Here is a 24,729-nt window from a genome sequence, read left to right as displayed (position 1 = left end):
ATCCCAGCATCACCCGCCTGCTGCCAGGGGAACCTCCCCGCATGATGCCCAAGGGAGTGGTTTCCTGTACTCAGCCGCAGCCCGCAGTCCCTGCCGGCAGAGCTGTCGCCTTCCTCCCGCAGGCAGACGCCAGCGACAGCCCTCGGGATGCTGCTGCTCCCGCTCCTGGCCCTGGCTGCAGCCTGGTCTCGTAGGTTCCCCTTGTCACCACAGCACGGCACGGGGCAGCGGCAGGAGGCACCCCGTATGGACGAGGGTGAATGAAGAGCAGGCTAAGAGTGTTTGGTCTGTTTTCTCTCCTTCTTTCTAGGGCGGACAAGCGCAAGTGCTTCTGAAGCAGCCTCAACCATCCATTACCGCACGGCAAAGTAGAACTGGGTGGATCGAGTGCATAGCTGAGGGCATATCTAACTTCCAGTCTGAATATATACATTGGTACCGACAATTACCCTCCAAAGCTCCCGAACGGATTCTGTATATCGGATCAGGTCAACCTCTTTATGACGACAATTCCTATAGGAACAAGTATTCTTCTGCAAAGAAAGGTGGAAATGTCTGCACTTTCTCAGTCAACAACATCAACTCCGACGATGAAGGTACCTACTACTGTGCCTACTGGCAGTTCCACAGAACGAGCAGAGCACAGGCAGCCTGTACAGAAAGCTGCCTGTACCCTCAGCGGCAGGCTCTCTGCCCAATGCAGAGAACCACAGCTGCACCCTCCTGCCTCTAAAACATCCCAACAGCTTTATGCTCAGTATGTAAGGAGAAATAATGGACAGAGAGAAAAGCAAAGCAAGGCGGCGTGCTACAACTCAGCTGGTATAATGCACGGTGCTGGGGGAATGTTGCCCCTTAGGACCCCCTGTTCTAGGCAAGGACCTGTTACACTGGGCAACTCCTGAAAAGGCGGCCAGAGAAAGCATTGTGAAGACCATTTACAAGAGAACGCTGCACACTAAAGCAGGGAATATATGGAAACGGTGACATAGCACTGCTCAGCCAGACAGCTGGGAGCAGAGGCGCAGTGAAATTTCACTTATGCGGCAATGGTATTCACAACCCCATGGCCATGGGAATATTTCATGCGACTCAAAAAAAGCAGAGTTCAGAAAGCATCTGGCTGGGAGACATGCCTGCTTGCCCCTGCCTTCGCTTCACCGTGGCTGGGGTAGATGCCTAAGGCTGACCAGAGAGTCTGGAGCTGTTCTAAGTAAGAGTAAGAGATGACAGCTCACTGTGACTTAGCCCACTTGTGCTACCAAAGCAGGCAGCATGTTCTCGGAAAGGCTGGTGAAACGTGCTTCTGGGACAGCTTTGGGCTGTCTGAGGACAGCAGAACTCCCTTGCGAAGGGCCACACTGAACAACTTGAGTTTTTATGTGTGAGCTCAGCAGGTAAGTCTGAGAGGAATGTAGCAGACAGATAGATGCAGAAAAATTATTTCACACTGAGTATTTTAGGCCCTTTCTACATGGTTACTGATGTGGTGGAGCTTGTCAGGAAATTTAAACCCCCTCCATGGTAGCGGCGTAAAGAATGACCATTGGATGTGCCAAATGAGTCGTTCCTCCTCCTACTGGGTTGATGCTTTCTCCGCCTCAAGGGCTTTGTAAGGCTGTTTGCCTCTATTTCATTTCCAGTTTAACCCACACGGGCAGCATGTTGCTGCTTCCAGTCCTCCTTGTGACTTCGCTGTGCTCCCGTAAGCCCTTTTGCCTCTCCCCTCTCCTTCCCTTGTGCCGAGAACACGGTCCTGGCTCCAAACTCCAGCGGTTGCTTCCCCTCACACAATTTCTCTGCTTCCCCTTCCAGGTGGAGATGCACAGGCAGTGCCGGTGCAAACCCCGGCGCTGCAGAGGCAGGTGACAGGCAGCGCTGTCAGCATGGAGTGCCAAATGAGCCGTGAAGACACCGTGCACTGGTACAAGCATCTTCCTGGAGAGCCGCCGAAGAGGATACTGTACGTGTCGGGACAGTCACCTACATTCGATGACAGCAGCGATGCAAGCAGATTTGAAGTTAGGAAACATGGTACTAAGCACCTCTATGGTCTCACAATAGGTTCTTTAACCCCGAGAGATTCTGGCACTTACTACTGTGCATACTGGTATTATGAATACATCACAGCGCATGATGGGCAAAGATAAGCCGTACAAAAAGGCATTTTGTGCTCTGAACCGCAAGATCTGAACTCTGCCAAAACGCAGATACTTCCCTATTCCACCCCTCCCTCATGATACTCTGCAACGGGATAAGAAAACCAGCAATTACCATGACAACGCCTAAATACATGATGTTAATAATCAGTATATCATTTCAGTACTCACACATGTCGGTAACATCCAGAAACTGGAGAGTCAGAGAGAAGTATGCTACTTTGCACGACGCTGAGCATCTGGTCGTTCCTTGCTAGGTTGTTGACTCTTCCTTCCTGGGCTGTTGAGTGATGTGAGGGAAGCCACACAGCTGGTAAGCAGCTGGGAGGTGCTGCTAAGCTATGCTTTATTTATCAGGTAGAAGTCAAGCACCAACAAGAGCTATTTACAGAAATATGGTACTGAAATATACACTCTCAGCAGTCTTCATGAAGTTGGAGCAAAGGTTGCTAGAACTAGAAGTGACATTCTAAGACTCTTGTTGGATCCTGCAGTCCATCTTGTTCTCCATGTAGGATTATTTCTTAGATTGTTGCAATGCTCATCTAGCTTTAGCAGTCCCCAGAATGGAGCTGCCATCATCTCCAAGGGGAAATGACGGGCAACAGCCTGGCTCAGCTCAAGATCAGGACATGGTCTTGACTGAGAGCCTGAATTGGCTGTACCAGCAAGGGCTACTAACATTGAGCTCACTTCCTCTTCTATTACTCTATTGCATATTAGCTTTATAAGCAAAGACTTAAGGAAAAACCATCAGTATTTGAGTCAGAGGGTGGATATTTTTCAGACGCTGAATTGCAAAGCGCTGCATTCCCAGGTTTACCCGGCGTTTGTGTACCGCTTCCCAGGAGAAAGCCACAAACATTGTTTCCAATTGCAACAGGCCTTCACTTCTGCCTATTTGGCCTTTAAGACAGGAAACCAACAAAATGCTGTTGTTTAAAGATCTAATAGCTATGGGTGCCGAGTGCTACACCGTGAAAGCATAAACAGTTGTTTTGATGTTTCATTTGCACTTCTAGAAGGTACTTTTCCCACACTTGGTACTGGTAAGGGGATGTTCCCTGTTGGTGGGAGCTAGAGGCCCCTTCTTGACTTGCCATCAGTGAGAGCGCTCCGCACTTTGCAGGTACAGAGAAAGAAAAGTGAAGGAAAAGACAAAGAAAAGAAAAAGAAAAGAAGGAAAGAGAAAGAAAAGGAAAGAGAAAGAAAAGGAAAGAGAAAGGAAAGAGAAAGGAAAGGAAAGGAAAGAGAAAGGAAAGAGAAAGGAAAGGAAAGGAAAGAGAAAGGAAAGGAAAGAGAAAGGAAAGAGAAAGGAAAGGAAAGGAAAGGAAAGGAAAGGAAAGGAAAGGAAAGGAAAGGAAAGGAAAGGAAAGGAAAGGAAAGGAAAGGAAAGGAAAGGAAAGGAAAGGAAAGGAAAGGAAAGGAAAGGAAAGGAAAGGAAAGGAAAGGAAAGGAAAGGAAAGGAAAGGAAAGGAAAGGAAAGGAAAAGGAAAGGAATAGGAAAGGAAAGGAAAGGAAAGGAAAGGAAAGGAAAGGAAAGGAAGGGAAGGGGAAAGAAGGAAAGGAAAGGAAAAGAGAAGGAAGGGAAAGGAAAAGGAAAGGAAAGGAAAGGAAAGGAAAGGAAAGGAAAGGAAAGGAAAGGAAAGGAAAGGAAAGGAAAGGAAAAGGAAAAGGAAAGGAAAAGGAAAGGAAAGGAAAGGAAAGGAAAGGAAAGGAAAGGAAAGGAAAGGAAAGGAAAGGAAAGGAAAGGAAAGGAAAGGAAAGGAAAGGAAAGGAAAGGAAAGGAAAGGAAAGGAAAGGAAAGGAAAGGAAAGGAAAGGAAAGGAAAGGAGAAAGGAAGGAAAGGAAAGGAGAAAGAAGGAAAGGAAAGGAAAAGGGAAAGAAAGAAAGGAAGGAAGGAAGGAAGGAAGGAAGAGAGAGAGAGAGAGAGAGAAATTACTGAGCTTTTCAAGGGCTTTACACTCTCTTCATAGTTGCTGTGGACACCTACCAGATGCATCAATGCAGTAAGTACTAGTAAATCGTTAACTTAAAATTTCCCAGCTGAAATCAGAACAACAACCAACGTTGAAGTCAGTTCCACCCGTTCGAGAGCCCTGACCACTCATAGCTCAAAAAGGACCACTCATTCCACCCCTCCCCTCATGATACTCCGCAACAGGATAAGAAAACCAGCAATTTACTGTGACAACTGCTAAATACATGATGTTAATAATCAGTATATCATTTCGGTACTCACACATGTCGGTAACATCCAGAAACTGGAGGGTCCCCAGTCATTTTAGGGTAAATATATTGAACTTTGCTCTTGAGATGAAGGCTTGATTGTACTGAAAGCACTCACCTGACAGTGAATACGGCCTGCCTGTGTGTGTGAACAAATGTGATCTGTAATTTTCTCTTCTCTATCAGAATCCTTGGAGCAACCAGAGAAACACATCTCCATCCCCTCAGTGCTTTCTTTTGAAAAAAAAAAAAGGCATGAATATAAAAGTAGGGGAGAAGACCAGGTGATCCTGCGCACCATCCTTCATATTTTTCTTTTGCCTTCCTTTGCATTTCAGTCTCTACAAAGTCCTACAACAGCCCAGAAAACCCAATGTTATTGTCACAGTTTCTCACCTGGTATGTCCAGGACAGAACTGAAATCCTCAGCTGCCAGGCTATGCCCCTGGCAAGCAGAGACTCACAGGCCCTTCGGGATAAGCAGACTGAGTTTTCAAATCAGGCTCTGTGACCAAAGACCGGTTCTAGGAAAGCCAGCATCTGCCTGACAGCTAAGTCAGAAAACTGAGACCGTTTTGTGCCTCCAAATTCCTGAGTTAGGACAGAGTGCGTGTGCTCAGTATCCTGTGAGATATTCCACTAATGTGCCTGGGCCTTCAAAAAATGAGCACAAATACCTCCATAGTGGTTGTTTTCTAGTTCCACAGGTTCCAAACATCGGTTTTGCTGGACTTTTGGAAAGATTTGAGTATGTAACGGCTTGCTACAGATGTTTCTGGCCTCCTTAACTATTTGAAAAATTGGTCATAGTACACATGACCTCAGATGTTAGCATCAGTGAGCTTGCCTTCTGTCTTCACATTGTGCGATGTGAGGATTCCTCACAACCAGTCTAGGAGGTTTCTGGATTGAGTTGACAGCAACTTCCTAACACTGGTGACTGAGCAGCCAACAAGGAAGGGTGTTTTGCTGGGCCTCCTACTCAAAACAAGGGAGAACGGGTTGGGGATGCGAAGGTCAGGGGCAGCCTTGGCTGCAGTGACCATGAGCTGGTGGAGTGCAGGCTCCTGAGAAGAGGGAGCCGGACAAAAAGCAGGACCACAACCCTGGCCTTCAGGAGAGGAGACTTCAACACCTTCAGAGATCTGCTTGGAAGAATCCCATCAGATACAGCCCTGGAGAGACAAGGTGTCCAGGAGAGCTGGTTGATAGTCAAGACTCTCCTCCAAGCTCAAGAAAGGTCCATTCTGACAAGTAGGAAATCAAGCAGAGGCAGCACGAGGCCTTCATGAAAGAGCAAAGAGCTCCTGACAGAACGCAGGCATAAAAGTGAAGTGTACAAGAGGTGGAAGCAGGGGCACGTGACCCAGGAGGTGTATGGGGCTGCTGTTCGACCATGGCAGGGGTGGGTTTAGGAAACCAATAGCCCAGCTGGAGTTGAATTTGGCAAAGGATGTGAACGGGAACAAGACAGGATTCTACACGTAGAGCAGCAGCAAAAGAAAGACTAGGGAAAGCTGCTGAATAGGGCAGGGATACTGGTGATGAATGACATGGAAAAAGACCGAGGTACTCAATGCTCAATGCATGGAACTGTGTGATGCCCAGTCACTACCATATTCCTTTACTCTTCATCTGGGATCAGGTGCCTGACAGATTTCTGCTGTGTGATCAGAAGAATAGCAACGTACTGCTACTGTTTTAGACATGTCCTGGTAGTTTTTGGCAACGGGGGCTTGGTTTCAGGTCCTCAACATACAGTTGCCAACACAGTTTTCACTCTGATTAACAATAGCTGCTCATCAGGAGGGAGACCAAAGCAGCTCATCTTCCTGGTGCCCAGTGAGCTGCAGCCCAGGCTCACCGGTCACAGCGGAGTGCCCCCCAGCACCAGCCCCACTCATCAAGATGACCCTCTGCGATGGCTGTTGGCAGCAGCCCTCACCAGGCTCGCTATTGTTGCCAGTCTTCCTTTCCAAGAAGTGTTTGCATCCCATCTGAGCTTCAAAAACAAAATCCTGCGGCTGCGCGTTTCCTCCCGCACTCGAAACCAAAGGGGAGGTGCGTCCCCACCGTGCAGCTGCCCCAGCTGCTGCAGGCTGATGGCCTCCAGCTGCTTCGGTGGAGGGCAGCACCAGCACAGGGTACCCCAGGCACTTTGGCGTGCCACAGCTGGGTGGCTAAGCTGAAACAGCAAAAGGAGCTCCCTAACGAGATGAGGGAATGCCTTCCGCCCACTCGGGCACTGTACACCTCTCCTCACCCCTCCAGGTGACGGCACACGCTCACCGCCCACCGCCCACCGCTGTGACCTCCAGGCTGAAACCTTCACGCCCTGATACACAGCTGGAGCTGCTTGCGCTTGCAACCCTTTCTCAGTGGCTCTGGCTCCAATTCTCAAGGGCCACAATCCGAGGATTTACCAATGCTTCTCATATTTACCAGAAAAACAGACCGGACTACAACCTCCTAACCAATTTTAGCATTTGCCAGCGTGGAGCGCGTTTTCTGCAAATGTAGCCCCACCTACTTGCGCACAGAAGACCCATCGCTGAAAACCGCTCCAGAAAGTCACCTCCTGCTCCACACAACACTGTCCCCATCTGGGGTTCCTTTCCATCTCCTCTGAGTCTCAACGACAGCAGAGCGTGACAAGCAAACATGCTGCTGCTGGCAGCGCTTGTGGCCACAGCCGCTTGGTCTTGTAAGTCCTTCCTTATTTCCCTACCTTTCCTCACAGGCACCCATGGCTGTGCTAACAGGCATCTTCCCAAATCCATGAACTCCAGATAATGACATCATTTCTCCTCTTCTTTTGTCCTAGGTGGATTTGCACAACAAATTCCTCTGCAGAGCCCTATGTCTATCACAAAGTTTGAGAAAAGTGCATGGATGACATGCGAAATTCAAACATTAGGGGAAGACTTTGCTAACACCGTCATACACTGGTATCAACAGAAGGAAGGTAAAGGTCCAGAGAGGATCCTGTTCTTCTCAGCAGGGAAAACTACAGTTGAAAGTGGCTTTCAAGCGAGCAGGTACAGGGTGGAAAACATTCCTGGCCAGAGACAGTGTGTTCTTACAATAAAAGATGTAATTCCAGACGATGCTGCTACTTACTACTGTGCCTACTGGCATGATCACTGTGATAGAACCTCAAAGATCTTCAAGGCAAAAAAACCTCCCTCAGCATCTGAACCACAGGGGTGTAACTGTGCTGCACCCCTGGCCATCTCACACCATGTGATATGAGCTGCTGAAAGGCTAAACCTTTTTCTGCTACCCAAAGAGAGCAGCTAACCCTGCACAACTGTCCTTTTCAAAGCCCGGGTTGTCATTAGCACTCTGGTCTTCAAACACACATCTACTATATTAAGGGCAAAGGAAGTCTTCACCGCCTCAAGAATTAGCACATTGTCCTGGTTGTGGCTGGGATAGAGTCAATTTTCTTCCTAGTAGCTGGCATAGTGCTGTGTTTTGGATTTAGGATGAGAAGAATGTTGATAACACACTGATGGTGTAGTTGTTGCTAAGTGCTGCTTATGCTACTCAAGGACTTTTCAGCTTCCCATGCTCTGCCAGGGGCACAAGAAACTGGGAGTGGGCAGGGCCAGAACAGCTGATCCAAACTGACCAAAGGACTATTCCATACCATACGATGTCATGCTCAGTATATAAACTGGGGGGGGGAGTTGGCCAGGGGGCAGCGATCGCTACTCGGGAACTGGCTGGGTATCAGTCAGTGGGTTGTGAACAATTGCATTGTGCATCATTTGTTTGCTATATTAGTCTTACTGTTAGTATTATACTGTTATTATTATCATTACTATTTTACTTTATTTTATTTCAATTCTTAAAGTGTTCTTATCGCAAGCCAGGAGGCAGGCTCGGCATCGCGCGATGCCCGTGTCGCTGCTGCAGCTGCCTCTGGCTGCGTCAGCCCTTTGCTGTAGGTGGGAGTCGCAGGGTGTGGGGAGTGCCCCAGGCTGCGAGCCCCTGGGGCTGGGCACTTCTCTCACAACAGTGCTGTTTCTCTGCTTCCCTTGGAGATGGAGCTGTGCAAATCCTCAGGCAGCCAAAGCCTTCCACCAGCAGAGCCGTGCAAACCACTGCGCGCATCCCGTGCCATTTTGTGCTCCTTGGCTGCTTTAGATGACTAACCTGGAAGGAAAGGCAGGAGGGAGTTGCACCACCAGTGTGAGCTAGAGTCAAAGTTTAACCCTACGTCCCTCCTTGACGGGTGCAGGGTGCAGGCCAGCGCTCTGCCTCCGGCAGCAGGCAGCAGCAGGCGGCTAGAGGAGACTGCGGAACAGACACACAGCAGCAATTTCCCAGAAATGCTTCCCCATCTCAGCGATGAGGGCAGCAATTTTGCCTGCTTAGAGAGGCATCTCTTCTCTTCCATCCTCTTGCAGCCGATGTAGCTCAAAAAGCTGCATATGAAGAACTGACTTGAAAAGCTAGGGCATGAAAACCACATGCTGAGCAGGGGGACAAGAAAAGGTGACTCTTTCTGCATCATGTAAGCAAATGCCTTTGGGAAAAAAAGAAAAAAAACCCCACATTTGCCTCAGTAGTGGGCTCTCTTCCTACAAGGGTGGCTTTTGGGTTTTGTTTGTTTGCCTTCTATGTAAGTGTTAATCAAAGGAAATGGCTTGTGCATAATTACTTAAGGGATCCGCAGCTGGCGCAGCCTCACTGGGTGGTTTGCTGCTGCTCAGATCTGCTTTGCCACCACTTGAGTCTGGCCCTGACCCTGGCCCTGAAAGGCAGCCAGAAGGAGGGCAGTGACAATGTGGCTGCTGCTCGCTTTCGTGCTGGCGCCTGGTTTTTCCTGTACGTGCCCCGCTGCCTGCACCTCCGCCAGTGGCAAAGGGGACGCGCTCTTATCGCCGCTTCGTGTTTCTAATTTTTCTCTCTCTTTCACACAGGCGGTTCTGCACAACTCTTGCAGCAAACCCCCGTATCCATCACCAAGCCAGAAAGCAAAACGGTGCTAATCAACTGCCACGTCTCCGATCCTGATTTTAACAACATTTTCATTCACTGGTACCAAAAGAGGCCCAACGCAGCTCCCAAGCGCATTGCCTACATGTCCTCCACGCTATTCCTTGACAACAAGTCTGATGAGGGCAAATTTGGTATCGAGAAGGACCCCGACAAATTTGTCTGCACGCTGACGGTGAGCAAAGTAACGCTGCAAGACTCCGCTACCTACTACTGTGCTAGGTGGGACGCACAGCAGGAGAAAGCCTTAGGGGAGCTGCACAAAGACGTGCTCTGCTTTCTGAACCAGATCCTAAAGCGTTTGACAACACGCAGCAACATCCCCGCTCCACTTTCCCCATCAGCCTTGAGTCAGACACACTGTGCAGGCAGCCAGGTACAAAAGACGCTGCTGAGCTAGCGCACGCTTTGCAGACACGCACTGCAGCCAGCACCAGCAGAGCTGGCATTTCACTTTACCAACAAAAAGGGCGTTTTCATAGGTCTGCCTGGATTGCCTCCGGGTGGCTTTACAGGATGGCAGGGCAGGCTAGCTAAAAGGAGGCAAATTCTTTCTATTCCCACTACCCTTCAAGCTACGCCTTTGGAATAAACCCCCAGTTACATCGTTTCTGTGGCAGAATAGAGGGACACACGTGAAAAGAAACTTGAAGCACCGCTCGGCACTGCAGGTAGAATAGCCCCATTTTGTACTTCTCTGCCGGTGGAGAATCCTGGTTTAGTTTCCCTTTCTTGTCCACCTGGACCTCATCAAACCTTCATTTAACTTAAAATACAAGTCTCTTAATTGACTTCAGTGGGGCTTCGCACCCAACACAGCAGCAAGCCTGCAAGACAAACAACCACCATACAACAGATATTTCTACTTCCATTGTGCAAAGAGAAAGACATTGATTTCAGTTAGTTCACCCCTTTTCTGTTTACGGCCAAACAACTGATCCTTAAAAGCCCAGGACCACTGTGTTGTGATCCAAAGGACCCACTATTCCCAGTCTCTGGTACAAGGTACCTTTGGAGATGCCGCCCAGGGGTGTAGCGTCTCACCTCCCCTGTGACAAGACGCAGTTACAAGCGCAGCAACCCTGCTTCTCAGCTCCCGCATGGCTGCTGTGTATTTTCCCGGCCTTTGGCGTTCCACCTGTGTGATGGGCGGTCATTGGAGAGCCTTCAAATTCATTAAGCTCCAGGTTCTTCTTTGTCCTTCCTTTGACTGGCACTGGACCTGCGGAAAAGTGTCTCAACCCAGGCACTGCTTAGCAGCCTTCAACTAGTCTAAAAGTGGTGGTAAAATTGCTTCACGCTACAAAATCACTTGGGAAACGAGTTAAGTAATGGGGGGGTGCGTGCATGACAGGGGGAGAGAGAGAAGGTGAGTTTGTGCCACTGCTGGAAAAGCTGTCATCAGGCTGTTAACATTGAGCAGGGTTCAGTCACGCTGCTTTATCCCAGCATCACCCGCCTGCTGCCAGGGGAACCTCCCCGCATGATGCCCAAGGGAGTGGTTTCCTGTACTCAGCCGCAGCCCGCAGTCCCTGCCGGCAGAGCTGTCGCCTTCCTCCCGCAGGCAGACGCCAGCGACAGCCCTCGGGATGCTGCTGCTCCCGCTCCTGGCCCTGGCTGCAGCCTGGTCTCGTAGGTTCCCCTTGTCACCACAGCACGGCACGGGGCAGCGGCAGGAGGCACCCCGTATGGACGAGGGTGAATGAAGAGCAGGCTAAGAGTGTTTGGTCTGTTTTCTCTCCTTCTTTCTAGGCGGACAAGCGCAAGTGCTTCTGAAGCAGCCTCAACCATCCATTACCGCACGGCAAAGTAGAACTGGGTGGATCGAGTGCATAGCTGAGGGCATATCTAACTTCCAGTCTGAATATATACATTGGTACCGACAATTACCCTCCAAAGCTCCCGAACGGATTCTGTATATCGGATCAGGTCAACCTGCTTATGATGACAATTCCTACAGGAACAAGTATTCTGCAATGAAAGGTGGAAATGTCTGCACTTTCTCAGTCAACAACATCAACTCCGACGATGAAGGTACCTACTACTGTGCCTACTGGCAGTTCCACAGAACGAGCAGAGCACAGGCAGCCTGTACAGAAAGCTGCCTGTACCCTCAGCGGCAGGCTCTCTGCCCAATGCAGAGAACCACAGCTGCACCCTCCTGCCTCTAAAACATCCCAACAGCTTTATGCTCAGTATGTAAGGAGAAATAATGGACAGAGAGAAAAGCAAAGCAAGGCGGCGTGCTACAACTCAGCTGGTATAATTCATGGTGCTGGGGGAATGTTGCCCCTTAGGACCCCCTGTTCTAGGCAAGGACCTGTTACACTGGGCAACTCCTGAAAAGGCGGCCAGAGAAAGCATCGTGAAGACCATTTACAAGAGAACGCTGCACACTAAAGCAGGGAATATATGGAAACGGTGACATAGCACTGCTCAGCCAGACGGCTGGGAGCAGAGACGCAGTGAAATTTCACTTATGCGGCAATGGTATTCACAACCCCATGGCCATGGGAATATTTCATGCGACTCAAAAAAAGCAGAGTTCAGAAAGCATCTGGCTGGGAGACATGCCTGCTTGCCCCTGCCTTCGCTTCACCGTGGCTGGGGTAGATGCCTAAGGCTGACCAGAGAGTCTGGAGCTGTTCTAAGTAAGAGTAAGAGATGACAGCTCACTGTGACTTAGCCCACTTGTGCTACCAAAGCAGGCAGCATGTTCTCGGAAAGGCTGGTGAAACGTGCTTCTGGGACAGCTTTGGGCTGTCTGAGGACAGCAGAACACCCTTGCGAAGGGCCACACTGAACAACTTGAGTTTTTATGTGTGAGCTCAGCAGGTAAGTCTGAGAGGAATGTAGGCGATGGATAGATGCAGACAAATTATTTGAGATTGAGTATTTTAGGCCCTTTCTACATGGTTACTGATGTGGTGGAGCTTGTCAGGAAATTTAAACCCCCTCCATGGTAGCGGCTTAAAGAATGACCATTGGATGTGCCAAATGAGTCGTTTCCTCCTCCCACTTGGTTGATGCTTTCTCCGCCTCAAGGGCTTTGTAAGGCTGTTTGCCTCTATTTCATTTCCAGGTTTAACTCACACGGGCAGCATGTTGCTGCTTCCAGTCCTCCTTGTGACTTCGCTGTGCTCCCGTAAGCCCTTTTGCCTCTCCCCTCTCCTTCCCTTGTGCCGAGAACACGGTCCTGGCTCCAAACTCCAGCGGTTGCTTCCCCTCACACAATTTCTCTGCTTCCCCTTCCAGGTGGAGATGCACAGGCAGTGCCGGTGCAAACCCCGGCGCTGCAGAGGCAGGTGACAGGCAGTGCTGCCAGCATGATGTGCCGAATGGGCAGCGGAGGCATCGTGCACTGGTACAAGCATCTTCCTGGAGAGCCGCCGAAGAGGATACTGTACGTGTCGGGACAGTCACCTACATTCGATGACAGCAGCGATGCAAGGAGATTTCAAGTTAGGAAACACCCTTCTGAGCTCCTCTATGGTCTCACAATAGGTTCTTTAACCCCGAGGGATTCTGGCACTTACTACTGTGCGTACTGGTCTTATGAAGGCATCACAGTGCATGATGGGCAAAGATAAGCCATACAAAAAGGTGTTTTGTGCTCTGAACCGCAAGATCTGAACTCTGCCAAAATGCAGATACTTCCCTATTCCACCCCTCCCTCATGATACTCTGCAATGGGATAAGAAAACCAGCAATTTACTGTGACAACACCTAAATACATGATGTTAATAATCAGTGTATCTTTTCACTATTCACACATATCTGTAACATCCAGAAACTGGAAGGTCCCAGTCACTATTTTACTTTGTTTCAATTATTAATCTGTTCTGATCTCAGCCCAGGAGTTTTCTCACTCTCACTCTTCCGATTCTCTCCCCCATCCCACCACACTATGGGGTGTGAGCGAGCAGCTGCGTCATGCTTAGTTGCTGGCTGGGGTCAACGCTATTCAGTAGCCTCAAGGGAAAGAGAAAGTCTATGGATTTGATGACAAGAAGACAGGCACTGCGGCCACTCCAACCCCCACCACAGGCACTGCGGTCACTCCAACCCCCATGACGGGCACTGCAGCCACTCCAACCCCAGTGACAGGCACCATAAGAACCAACCCATGCCAGTATCAGTTGCACCTACACACAAGAAAAAATACACAAGAAAATCAGCTCATTTAGTAAGGGATGAAGATGAACCAGGGCCATCACGAGAACCAGAGGGGGAAGAACCCATAAATGAGATGGTAACCACCCGATCCCTATCCCTGAGTGAGCTGCAGGATATGCAAAAAGATTTCAAAAGATTTTATTCAAAAGATTTTAGTCGTCATCCAGGCGAGCACATCATCACCTGGCTGCTCCAATGCTGGGATAATGGGGCCAGTAGCCGGAATTAGAGGGTAAGGAAGCCAAGCAACTGGGATCTTTTTCTAGGGAAGGGGGCATTGACAAAGCAATTGGAAAAGGGGCACAAACCCTCAGCCTCTGGAGGCTACTTCTGTCAAGCGTGAAGGAAAGGTATCCCTTCAAGGAAGATGTTACATATTGCCCAAGCAAATGGACCACCACAGAGAGGTCCAGTACCTGAGGGAATACCACAGGTATCCAGTACCTGAGGGAATTGAGCACGCTGGAGGTGCTTTGGGCTGTCTGAGGACAGCAGAACACCCTTGCGAAGGGCCACACTGAACAACTTGAGTTTTTATGTGTGAGCTCAGCAGGTAAGTCTGAGAGGAATGTAGCAGACAGATAGATGCAGAAAAATTATTTCACACTGAGTATTTTAGGCCCTTTCTACATGGTTACTGATGTGGTGGAGCTTGTCAGGAAATTTAAACCCTGTTTTTTATAGTGACCTGAACAATGAGCAGTTACCCAAAGATCCAGAGGAAGTCAGGTGCACATGACCCATGTGGCAGAAGGTGGTACAGAGCGCACCAGCATCGTATGTCAATACTGGCCTGGAAAGATGATGAGGCACCAAAAGTGGATGAAGTGGCTAGCCGACTCCGGGAATATGAAGAAAGTATCTCTTCCTCCCTATGGACCTGTGTCTTGGCTGTGGAAACACTGTCTGAACAACTGTCCTGAGAGTTCCAGCAACTCAGAGAGGATATGTCCTACTCCCCACCAGTTTCCACCAGTGCAAAAGTCTAATGAGGAGTGGAGACTAACAGTAGACTATCGTGGCCTGAATGAAGTTACACCGCCACTGAGGGCTGCCGTACCAGACATGCTAGAACTTCAATATGAACTGGAGTCAAAGGCAGCCAGGTGGTATGCCACAACTGATATCACTAATGCGTTTTTCTCAATCCCTGTGGCAGCAGAGTGTGGGCCCCAGTTTGCTTTCACTTGGAGGGGTGTTCAGTACACCTGGAACCGACTGCCCCAGGGGTGGAAGGACAGCCCCACCATTTGCCATGGACTGATCCAGATGGCACTGGAACAGGGTGAAGCTCCAGAACATCTATGATCTGCAGTATATTGATGACATCATTGTGTGGGGCAATAAAGCAGCAGAAGTTTTTGAGAAGGGAAAGAAGATAGTCCAAATCCTTCTGAAGGCCAGTTTTGCCATAAACCAAAGTAAGGTCAAGGGACCCACACAGGAGATCCAGTTTTTAGGAATAAAATGGCAAGATGGACATCATCAGATCCCAATGGATGTGATCAACAAGATAACAGCTATGTCTCCACCAGCTAGCTAAAAGGAAACACAAGCTTTCTTAGGCATTGTGGGGTTTTGGAGAATGCATATTCCAAATTGCAGTCTGATTGTAAGCCCTCTCTATCAAGTGACCCGGAAGAAGAACGATTTCAAATGGGGCCCCGAGCAACAACAAGCCTTTGAACAAATTAAACGTGAGATAGTTCATGCAGTAGCCCTTGGGCCAGTCTGGGCAGGGCAGGATATTAAAAATGTGCTCTACACCGCAGCTGGGGAGAATGGCCCTACCTGGAGCCTCTGGCAGAAAGCACCAGGGGAGACTCAAGGTCGGCCCCTAGGGTTTTGGAGTCGGGGATACACAGGATCCGAAGCCCACTATACTCCAGCTGAGAAAGAGATATTGGCAGCATATGAAGGGGTTCGAGCTGCTTCAGAAGTGGTTGGTAATGAAGCACAGCTCCTGCTGGCACCCCGACTGCTGGTGCTGGGCTGGATGTTCAAAGGGAGGGTCCCCTCTACACATCATGCAACTGATGCTACATGGAGTAAGTGGTTGCACTAATCACACAATGGGCTCGAATAGGAAACCCCAGTCACCCAGGAATCTTGGAAGTGATCATGGACTGGCCAGAAGGCAAAAATTTCGGAATATCAGCAGAGGAGGAGGTGACACGTGCTGAGGAGGCCCCACTGTATAGTAAACTGACAGAAAATGAAAAGCAATATGTCCTGTTCACTGATGGGTCCTGTCGTCTTGTGGGAAAGCATCGGAGGTGGAAAGCTGCTGTATGGAGTCGTATACGACAAGTCGCAGAAACTGCTGAAGGAGAAGGGGACCTGAGTCACTTTGCAGAGGTGAAAGCCATCCAGCTGGCTTTAGATATTGCTGAACGAGAAAAGTGGCTGGTGCTCTATCTCTCTACTGACTCATGGATGGTGGCAAATGCCTTGTGGGGGTGGTTGCAGCAATGGAAGCAGAGCAACTCGCAGCGCAGAGGCAAACCCATCTGGGCTGCCGCATTGTGGCAAGATATTACTGCCCAGGTAGAGAACCTTGTTGTCAAAGTGCATCATGTAGATGCTCATGTACCCGAGAGTTGGGCCACTGAAGAACATCAATACAACCAGCAGGTGGATCAGGCCGCTAAAGACTGAAGTGGCTCAGGTGGATCTGGACTGGCAACATAAGGGTGAATTATTTATAGCCTGGTGGGCCCATGACACCTCAGGGCATCAAGGAAGAGATGCAACATATAGATGGGCTCGTGATCGAGGGGTGGACTTAACTATGGACAGTATTGCACAGGTTATTCATGAATGTGAAATATGCACTGCAATCAAACAAGCCGAGTCTGGTATGGGTGGGTGATGGCTGAAATATAAATATGGGGAGGCCTGGCAGGTTGATTATATCACACTCCCACAAACCTGCCAAGGCAAGCACTATGTGCTCACCATGGTGGAAGCAACCACCAGATGGCTGGAAACATATTCCATGCCCCATGCCACTGCCCAGAACACTGTCCTGGGCCTTGAAAAGCAAGTGCTATGGCAACATGGAAACCCAGAAAGAATCGAGTCAGACAATGGGACTCATTTCCGAAACAACCTCATAGGCACCTGGGCCAAAGAGCATGGCATTGAGTGTGTATATCACATCCCCTGTCATGCACCAGCCTCCGGGAAAATGGAACGATACAATGGATTGTTAAGGACTACCCTGAGAGCAATGGGTGGAGGGACATTCAAGCATTGGGATACACATTTAGCAAAAGCCACCTGGTTAGTCAACACTAGCGGATCTGCCAATCAAGCTGGCCCTGCCCAATCAAAACTTTTGCAGACTGTAGAAGGAGATAAAGTCCCTGTAGTGCACATAAAAAATACACTGGGGAAGACAGTCTGGGTTACGCCCCCCTCGGGCAAAGGCAAACCCATTTGTGGGATTGCTTTTGCTCAAGGACCTGGGTGCACTTGGTGGGTGATGCAAAAGGATGGGGAAGTCCAATGTGTACCTTAAGGGGATTTGATTTTAGGTGAAAATAGCCAATGAACTGAATTGTATGATGTTAATTGCTATATAATACTGTATGTCATCTCTTTTATGGATGCTATATGCCACAACAACAGTACTACAGTAAGAATCGCCCAGCTTAATGAAGATGAACTTTGATGAAACAGAGCGAAGTGCCGTAGTGTAGGAAGAAGAACTGGCTTCAGCATGCAAAAATCCAACACCACACACAATCTCTTCTGCTTTGAAAGACTGTGATGACAGATGGAACCCAGTGTCATGGACTAAATTAACTCAGTGGACATTTTAGAGGGATGGCCCATAGATAAAGGGAATGATATCTGTGTGTATATACCAGGACAGGGAAAGTGGCGGTGATTAATTAAAACGCATTGGAAAGGGGTAGGACCTGTGCATGACATAGATGGTATAGAATAAGAGGTGGATACTGTCCTGGTTTCAGCTGGGATAGAGTTAATTTTCTTCCTAGTAGCTGGCATAGTGCTGTGTTTTGGATTTAGGATGAGAATAGTGTCGATAACACATTGATGGTTTAGTTGTTGCTAAGTACTGCTTATGCTACTCAAGGACTTTTCAGCTTCCCATGCTCTGCCAGGTGCACAAGAAACTGGGAGGGGGCACAGCCAGAATAGCTGATCTAAACTGACCAAAGGGCTATTTCATCCCATATGACATCATGCTCAGTATATAAAGTGGGGGGAGTTGGCCGGGGAGCAGCGATCGCTACTCGGGAACTGGCTGGGTATCAGTCAGTGGCTGGTGAACCATTGCATTGCACGTCACTTGTTTTGTATATTATTCTTACTATTATTATTATATTGTTATTATTATAATTACTATTTTACTATATTTCAATTCTTAAACTGTTCTTATCTGAATCTTATCTGATTCTCTCCCCCACCCCACAGGGGGAGGGGGAGTGAGTGAGCAGCTGCATGGTGCTTACTTACTGGCTGCGGTTAAACCACGACACACATAAATACTGGAAACTCACCCACTCCTTTAGTGCTGTTTGCACAGCCACAGCAGAAGTCTGGTGGCCATTGAGGGGAGCAAACATTGCATTGATGTTCTAGTCCAGCCACTGTTCTCCCCTAGGAAAGAGAAGGCAGTGACAGAAAGACAACATGCTGAACAAAGTACCTTGTGGTGGGAACGGTATGCTTGCCACTGCCTAGCACTTCCAAGGAAAAGCTCTCCCTGTTTGCCACTATAGTCTTCTTTGGTCTACATGTAAACACCTCTAAGGCCCTGGTGTCTTTTTAGATGCTGGCCCCATGCCTCCGAATGATCCCTACGTGATAACCAGTAGAGTGGCATACTGGGCTGGTGGAATTGATGTACGGGAGAGAGGAGAACCTCTAGTAATACCTATTCAATCCCTAAATGAACTTTCCACAGCTATTACAAATGCTGTCTGTATCCAGGCCATGTATGATTCTGGCATTTTTGACAGTCCCATATCAGCAATCATGCATCATGAGATACTAAAGCCATTAATAAGAAAGCCCCTGCTATGCTCAAATCCTACCTCATTGCAAAACGAGATGAAATAAGGGGGAACACAGAGTTCAGTGCGCTATTAGACATGAGGGAGGTTGTCAATGGACAAGAAGGGGCCCTAGTGCGCAGAGATCTCCCCACCTGGGCAACACTGATGCATGACATCATAAAACATGGGTGAGACTTGGGATGGAGTAATCAATCTGTTGAAACTGAAAATCCTAATCATAACATCAGACAAATTAAACAAATACCCCAAAATAGTTCCCAGGAACTGAAACCCATAAATTGTTGACCTAGGGTTCAGAGGTGGAGAGCAACCAGGACAACTGGTTATGGTTAATTTACCACAAATTGGAAATGCGCCTATGACTCTGACTAAACTTCATGGCACACTTGCTTGGAAAGCTATTGATAACAGTGGTACAAAGCACAGAATTACTACTAGGTGGATTTATCCTGTATCATAAAAGGGGTAACCTGTTCAGACTTTCCCCGCCAAAAGAGTTTTTTTCTCTTTTCTCTCTCTTTTGCAGCACCCTGCAGGATGGCGTATGGAAATGCTGTGTTCATGTTACTATTCCAAATCCTAGCGACATTGCTCCTCTTAGCCTGTGATCAAAGATCTATCACCTACCCCCACTGGAATTGTTGAAGGCTAACTCTGAAACTTAGCTAACATCATAGCAGGAGCTGGCAAGTAAAAGACACTTAATCATCCTTAATCAGAAGAACAAACATTCAGCATCCTTTAACCAAAGACATCCCGGAGCAACTAAACCTTGAAGAATTACTGAGAAACTGATAAAAGGGAACATCCTACCCCAGCAGTTGCTGGAAAAACTGGACGATTGCTGAAGAACAGTAACTGGAGAAAAGGTAGTTCCAGCTGGAGGGGGGATCATGACCACGGACTCAATTTAGGACCAAAAAGATTTTCCCCTCCCATAAGGATCATGCATGCTAATTTATGTAGCAAGCAAGGCTAATTAGAATATAGTTGACCAATGCAGATAGCATGGTAATTACTAATTCTGTCAGTTTTGTGTATAAATAAGGTGCCGAGAAAAAAAAAATTGGTATCTCGACTCAGTGTGCAGATTGGATTGCATACCAAGTAACGAACTCCCTTTGTGAAACAGCAGAATGAATCTCACATTGGTGAGAAAACTGTTGCAACATAGTGACCTGAATCAACTGCTGAAAAGAATTCAGATCAATGGACAAAAAACCATCACTGGTGGGATACCTTATTCAATTCAATTCCATACCAATTCAATACCAATTCAATTCGGATGGTCACCAACTGCAACAGGAATTCCGAATCAACTACTGCATCCTATTGTAATCTTACTCATTTTTACTGGATTGTGTTTGCTGTTGAATATAGTTCTATATGTTAGTGTGGAGAATAGCTAAACAGCTGACATTGTTACCAAAACCTCTTTGCATATATGAAACTGTTTAACCACATTTAACCAAAACTTGATAATTGAGTAAGCCGAGTAAAAATTTCCCTCAAAAATGTAATTGGAATATGGCATTAATCTGTTTATAGGCACAAAGGCAAGAGGTGACCACACCGCCACTTTGTGGGTGAGACTGATTGACTTTAGTCATGGGGTGGATTGTGGTGGTGCATCCCCGCGCCATTCCTCTTTCTCTTCAATGGCTTTACGATCTCAGGAATTCCAGGCCGCCGATTTTGTGTAGCAAGTTAGTCAGTTAAGTGCCCCTTAATTGTACTAGAAACTCCTACATGGCTGAAGCAGAGAGCAGCCCTGTCCTTATCAAAATCTTCGTATTATGGCTAACGAGGGGAGCAAAAACAAACAGCTACCCCTGACAGCCTTGAAACAGAGTGGTATCATTGTTACTGGAATTCCAGCAACTACCAATCTGAACTGTGGCTCGGATGGAAATTTACTGCTGATTGAAGTCAATCATCTCATAATCCTATAAACAGCAGTCCTAAGCGAGGCCCTTTGAGCTCTCCTGGACTGCCGCGGGCTGCACCAGCATCTCCGTCTAAGCGAGACGCCTCTCAGAGCTAGCAAACTCTTCAAGATTGCTACAACCAGAAATCCATTGCCAAAGACTGACAGTGGAGCCTGGGCTGAAACCCTTCACTCCTCAAGGCTCAACCCTTGCCCGTTGAGAAGTGCCAAGACATTAGAGGTGAGTATTTCACTGAACTCGAGGGGAATTTTTAACAGGTATACCATTTTTATATATGCATTCATGTTTGTGTGTATGCATGTGTGAATCAGTTTAAGTAGTCTGTAGATGTACGACATTTTCAAAGTGAGTCTTATACTGCTGCCTTATCCTTATTCCTATTAAACCGTTGACCAAGTCTGAGACTAAGATTGGACCTAGCCACACCTAGACTCCTCTCTGAGAAGGAGTTTAGAAATCAAAGAGGTCTATTCTGAACCTCATGATGCAACGGGAGGGTCCCCCTTATCCCCGGCATCCACAATCTCTCCCACCTGAGTGTAACCTAATTTTCTTTTATGCACTTCTTCTATGTACTAGATACACACACATATATATATATTATCCTTATTCACATAAACCGTTGACCAAGTCTGAGACTAACAGTGGGCCTAGCTGCACCTAGACTCCTCTCTGAGAAGGAGTTTAGAAAGCAAGGGGGTCTATTCTGAACCTCGTGACTCAATGGGAGGGTCCTCCTTATCCCCTACATACGCAATCCCTTTGTGATTCATTCCAACTCAGTGTAATTTAATTTTCCTTTATGCACTCCCATGTAGTAATAGGGTGAACCTTGCCATCTTTGAATCTGTACCTAAGTCACTGTTTTGATCAGTTTTGTCTAATCACTTTGTTAATCACTGATGACTGAGTGCTATTAAAATACTACAATCAAATCCTCTGATTTGCTATAAGTAAATTCTAAACTGCTACTAAATCAAACTGTGTAAAGTCACTCATTCACAAAAAGTTGACATAATCAGCAGGACTCACAAACCTGCAATCGTGGCACCATTTCATGGTAGTAAAATTGGCGTGGACCATTAAGAGACCCATCTCCACTGGTTTCACCACCTCTAGCACACTCTGGGTGTGCCACAGGGGACCAGCTGTTGCGTCAAGAGGGCTTTGGAAGGTACCCAATTTGTCGTTATAAGTCCGGTCACGTTCAGTGCACTGAACTATCACGATTATGGATACACAAATAACGTAGGTACCTTTTGTCTAGTCGTGCTGCATGAACTACCACGGCCACACTTAAAGCGTCTGGTTGCGTTCAATGAGAACTATCACGGCTAGGCCAATGAATCAAAGCAATTTATTAAAGCAACAGACACACAGGTTCTTTGCATTACCAGCAATAAATACACTAACTGCAAGGCACATGCAAATACCAAAGCATGGGTAACACAGATGCATCAAAAGACATAAAGCGACTCTATATAGAGGTTTCTAAGTTTTCTGAGGAGGCACTTGGTATAACCAAGTGTTCAAATCTTACCCAAAGGCGTCCCGATGGGGGGGAAGAGAGGCTCAGCCCGTTGACTGATCCCAGAAGTCAGAGTGGTACGCGATGGTATCTTCCCTAACATCCCCTCTCTCTTAGGCTAATTTATACTATTTTTTACCTTTCAGGTGGAGCTTGAGTGACTCTAGTCATACATACTGTGTTATGATTGGTGTAAAACTTTCTCGCTTCGCTTTAAAGGTATAGGCAAGGAAAAATCCAAAGAACAAGATCAGTGAGGAGTGGTCACACCTTAGAGGCAGGTAGGTTTTGGGATGGAGGTATGTTTTGGTATTATAATGATATTATAATGAGCAAAGTTTACCAAAGGGCAGCATTTTGTCAAAACCATGACAGGTTGTTGGCCCAGGGTCTCATATTATACCCTTTCCTATTGTCCTTCTTCATTCATCCATCATTTGCCCAAGTTCTCGCAGTGTTCCATTATACTGCACGCTGTTCCTTTGGTAAGTACATCTACAATAAATTGTTTGCCATGTTCAGACACAGTCAGTACTATACAGTGACTAAAACCAGCAGCAATAAGGTGACAAATGGTTCGTCTTTTCATGTCCGTAGATAGACCAAGTCTCCGGGCTTGACAGAGTGTACTGGGGAATCCAAGGGCACAGGAGCTGCCCTGGCTGGGCAGAATGCTTCACAGCAGTCCCATCTGGGATGCCACACAGAGCCTGGCTGCGGTGTCTCCACACCGCTCCACCCTCCGGGCAGTTCGTCTTAGAGCCAACACACCAAGTTCTGCTGGTGTTGCCGACGTCTAAGGTTGCAGGCCCAGGGAACTTCCATGAAACGGATTCCTTGCATGCCAGCTGCACTCCTCCCTGGAGGCTTCTTCAGTGCTGTGCCTTTCCTAAAACTGTGAATCTAAGTTTAATCTCTACATCACCTCCAACAATTACTCCACACCAGCACTTCCCAAGCTTCACAACAGCCATCCATGCTCTGTCCAAAGAGCAAAGCCACATGCAGGTGACAGGCTCATTCTCCTTCCCTTCCCTTCCCTTCCCTTCCCTTCCCTTCCCTTCCCTTCCCTTCCCTTCCCTTCCCTTCCCTTCCCTTCCCTTCCCTTCCCTTCCCTTCCCTTCCCTTCCCTTCCCTTCCCTTCCCTTCCCTTCCCTTCCCTTCCCTTCCCTTCCCTTCCCTTCCCTTCCCTTCCCTTCCCTTCCCTTCCCTTCCCTTCCCTTCCCTTCCCTTCCCTTCCCTTCCCTTCCCTTCCCTTCCTTCCCTTCCCTTCCCTTCCCTTCCCTTCCCTTCCCTTCCCTTCCCTTCCCTTCCCTTCCCTTCCCTTCCCTTCCCTTCCCTTCCCTTCCCTTCCCTTCCCTTCCTTCCCTTCCCTTCCCTTCCCTTCCCTTCCCTTCCCTTCCCTTCCCTTCCCTTCCCTTCCCTTCCCTTCCCTTCCCTTCCCTTCCTTCCCTTCCCTTCCCTTCCCTTCCCTTCCCTTCCCTTCCCTTCCCTTCCCTTCCCCTTCCCTTCCCTTCCCTTCCCTTCCTTCCCTTCCCCTTCCCGCTTCCTCCCCCATCCCCACTGCTCCCTGCACGACATCAGGGGACACCTTCCTCTGGCTTGGTGTGCCATGTCACCAGCTGCCACCCAAGGGAGGCCCCTCCTCCTCCCACACGGCATTTCTCACTCTGCACCAGGGCCAGTTTCCTTCTCCTCTGAGTCTCAACGACAGCAGAGCGTGACAAGCAAACATGCTGCTGCTGGCAGCGCTTGTGGCCACAGCCGCTTGGTCTTGTAAGTCCTTCCTTATTTCCCTACCTTTCCTCACAGGCACCCATGGCTGTGCTAACAGGCATCTTCCCAAATGCATGAACTCCAGATAATGACATCCTTTCTCCTCTTCTGTTTTCCTAGGTGGATTTGCACAACAAATTCCTCTGCAGAGCCCTATGTCTATCACAAAGTTTGAGAAAAGTGCACGGATGACATGCGAAATTCAAACATTAGGGGAAGGCTTTGCTAGCACCGTCATACACTGGTATCAACAGAAGGAAGGTAAAGCTCCACAGAGAATCCTGTTCTTCTCAGCAGGGAAAACTACAGTTGAAAGTGGCTTTCAAGCGAGCAGGTACATGGTTGAAAGCACTTCTGGCCAGAGACGGTGTGTTCTTACAATAAAAGATGTAATTCCAGACGATGCTGCTACTTACTACTGTGCCTACTGGGATGCTCACTGTGATAGAACCTCAAAGATCTTCAAGGCAAAAAACCTCCCTCAGCATCTGAACCACAGGGCTGTAAATGTGCCACTTCACCCCCTGGTCTTCTCACACCACCTGATATGAGCTGCTGAAAGGCTAAACCTTTTTCTGCTACTCAAAAAGAGCAGCTAACCCTGCACATCTGTCCTTTTCAAAGTCTGGGTTGTCATTAGCACTCTGGTCTTCAAACACACATCTACTATTTTAAGGGAAAAGAAGTCTTCGCTGCCTCAAGAATTAGCACATAAATACTGGAAACTCACCCGCTCCTTTAGTGCTGTTTGCACAGCCACAGCAGAAGTCTGGTGGCCATTGAGGGGAGCAAACATTGCATTGATTTTCTAGTCCAGCCACTGTTCTCCCTTAGGAAAGAGAAGGCAGTGACAG

The 24,729-nt window shown here is 48.1% G+C and overlaps 1 protein-coding gene across 1 annotated transcript in view; it reads left to right on the top strand.

Moving 5' to 3' along the window:
• TARP (TCR gamma alternate reading frame protein) overlaps positions 1-24,729 on the top strand; it is a 46,982-nt gene that overhangs the window by 1,916 nt on the left and 20,337 nt on the right. Inside the window, exon 3 of the mRNA XM_075706336.1 lies at positions 20,299-20,316. Within this exon, the coding sequence (XP_075562451.1) occupies positions 20,299-20,316 (18 nt within the window). The remainder of the gene's footprint in view (positions 1-20,298; positions 20,317-24,729) is intronic.

Source organism: Pelecanus crispus, chromosome 2 (assembly GCF_030463565.1).
Source record: "Pelecanus crispus isolate bPelCri1 chromosome 2, bPelCri1.pri, whole genome shotgun sequence".
Taxonomy (NCBI): Eukaryota; Metazoa; Chordata; class Aves; order Pelecaniformes; family Pelecanidae; genus Pelecanus; species Pelecanus crispus.
This window is presented reverse-complemented; position numbering and strand designations above follow the sequence as displayed.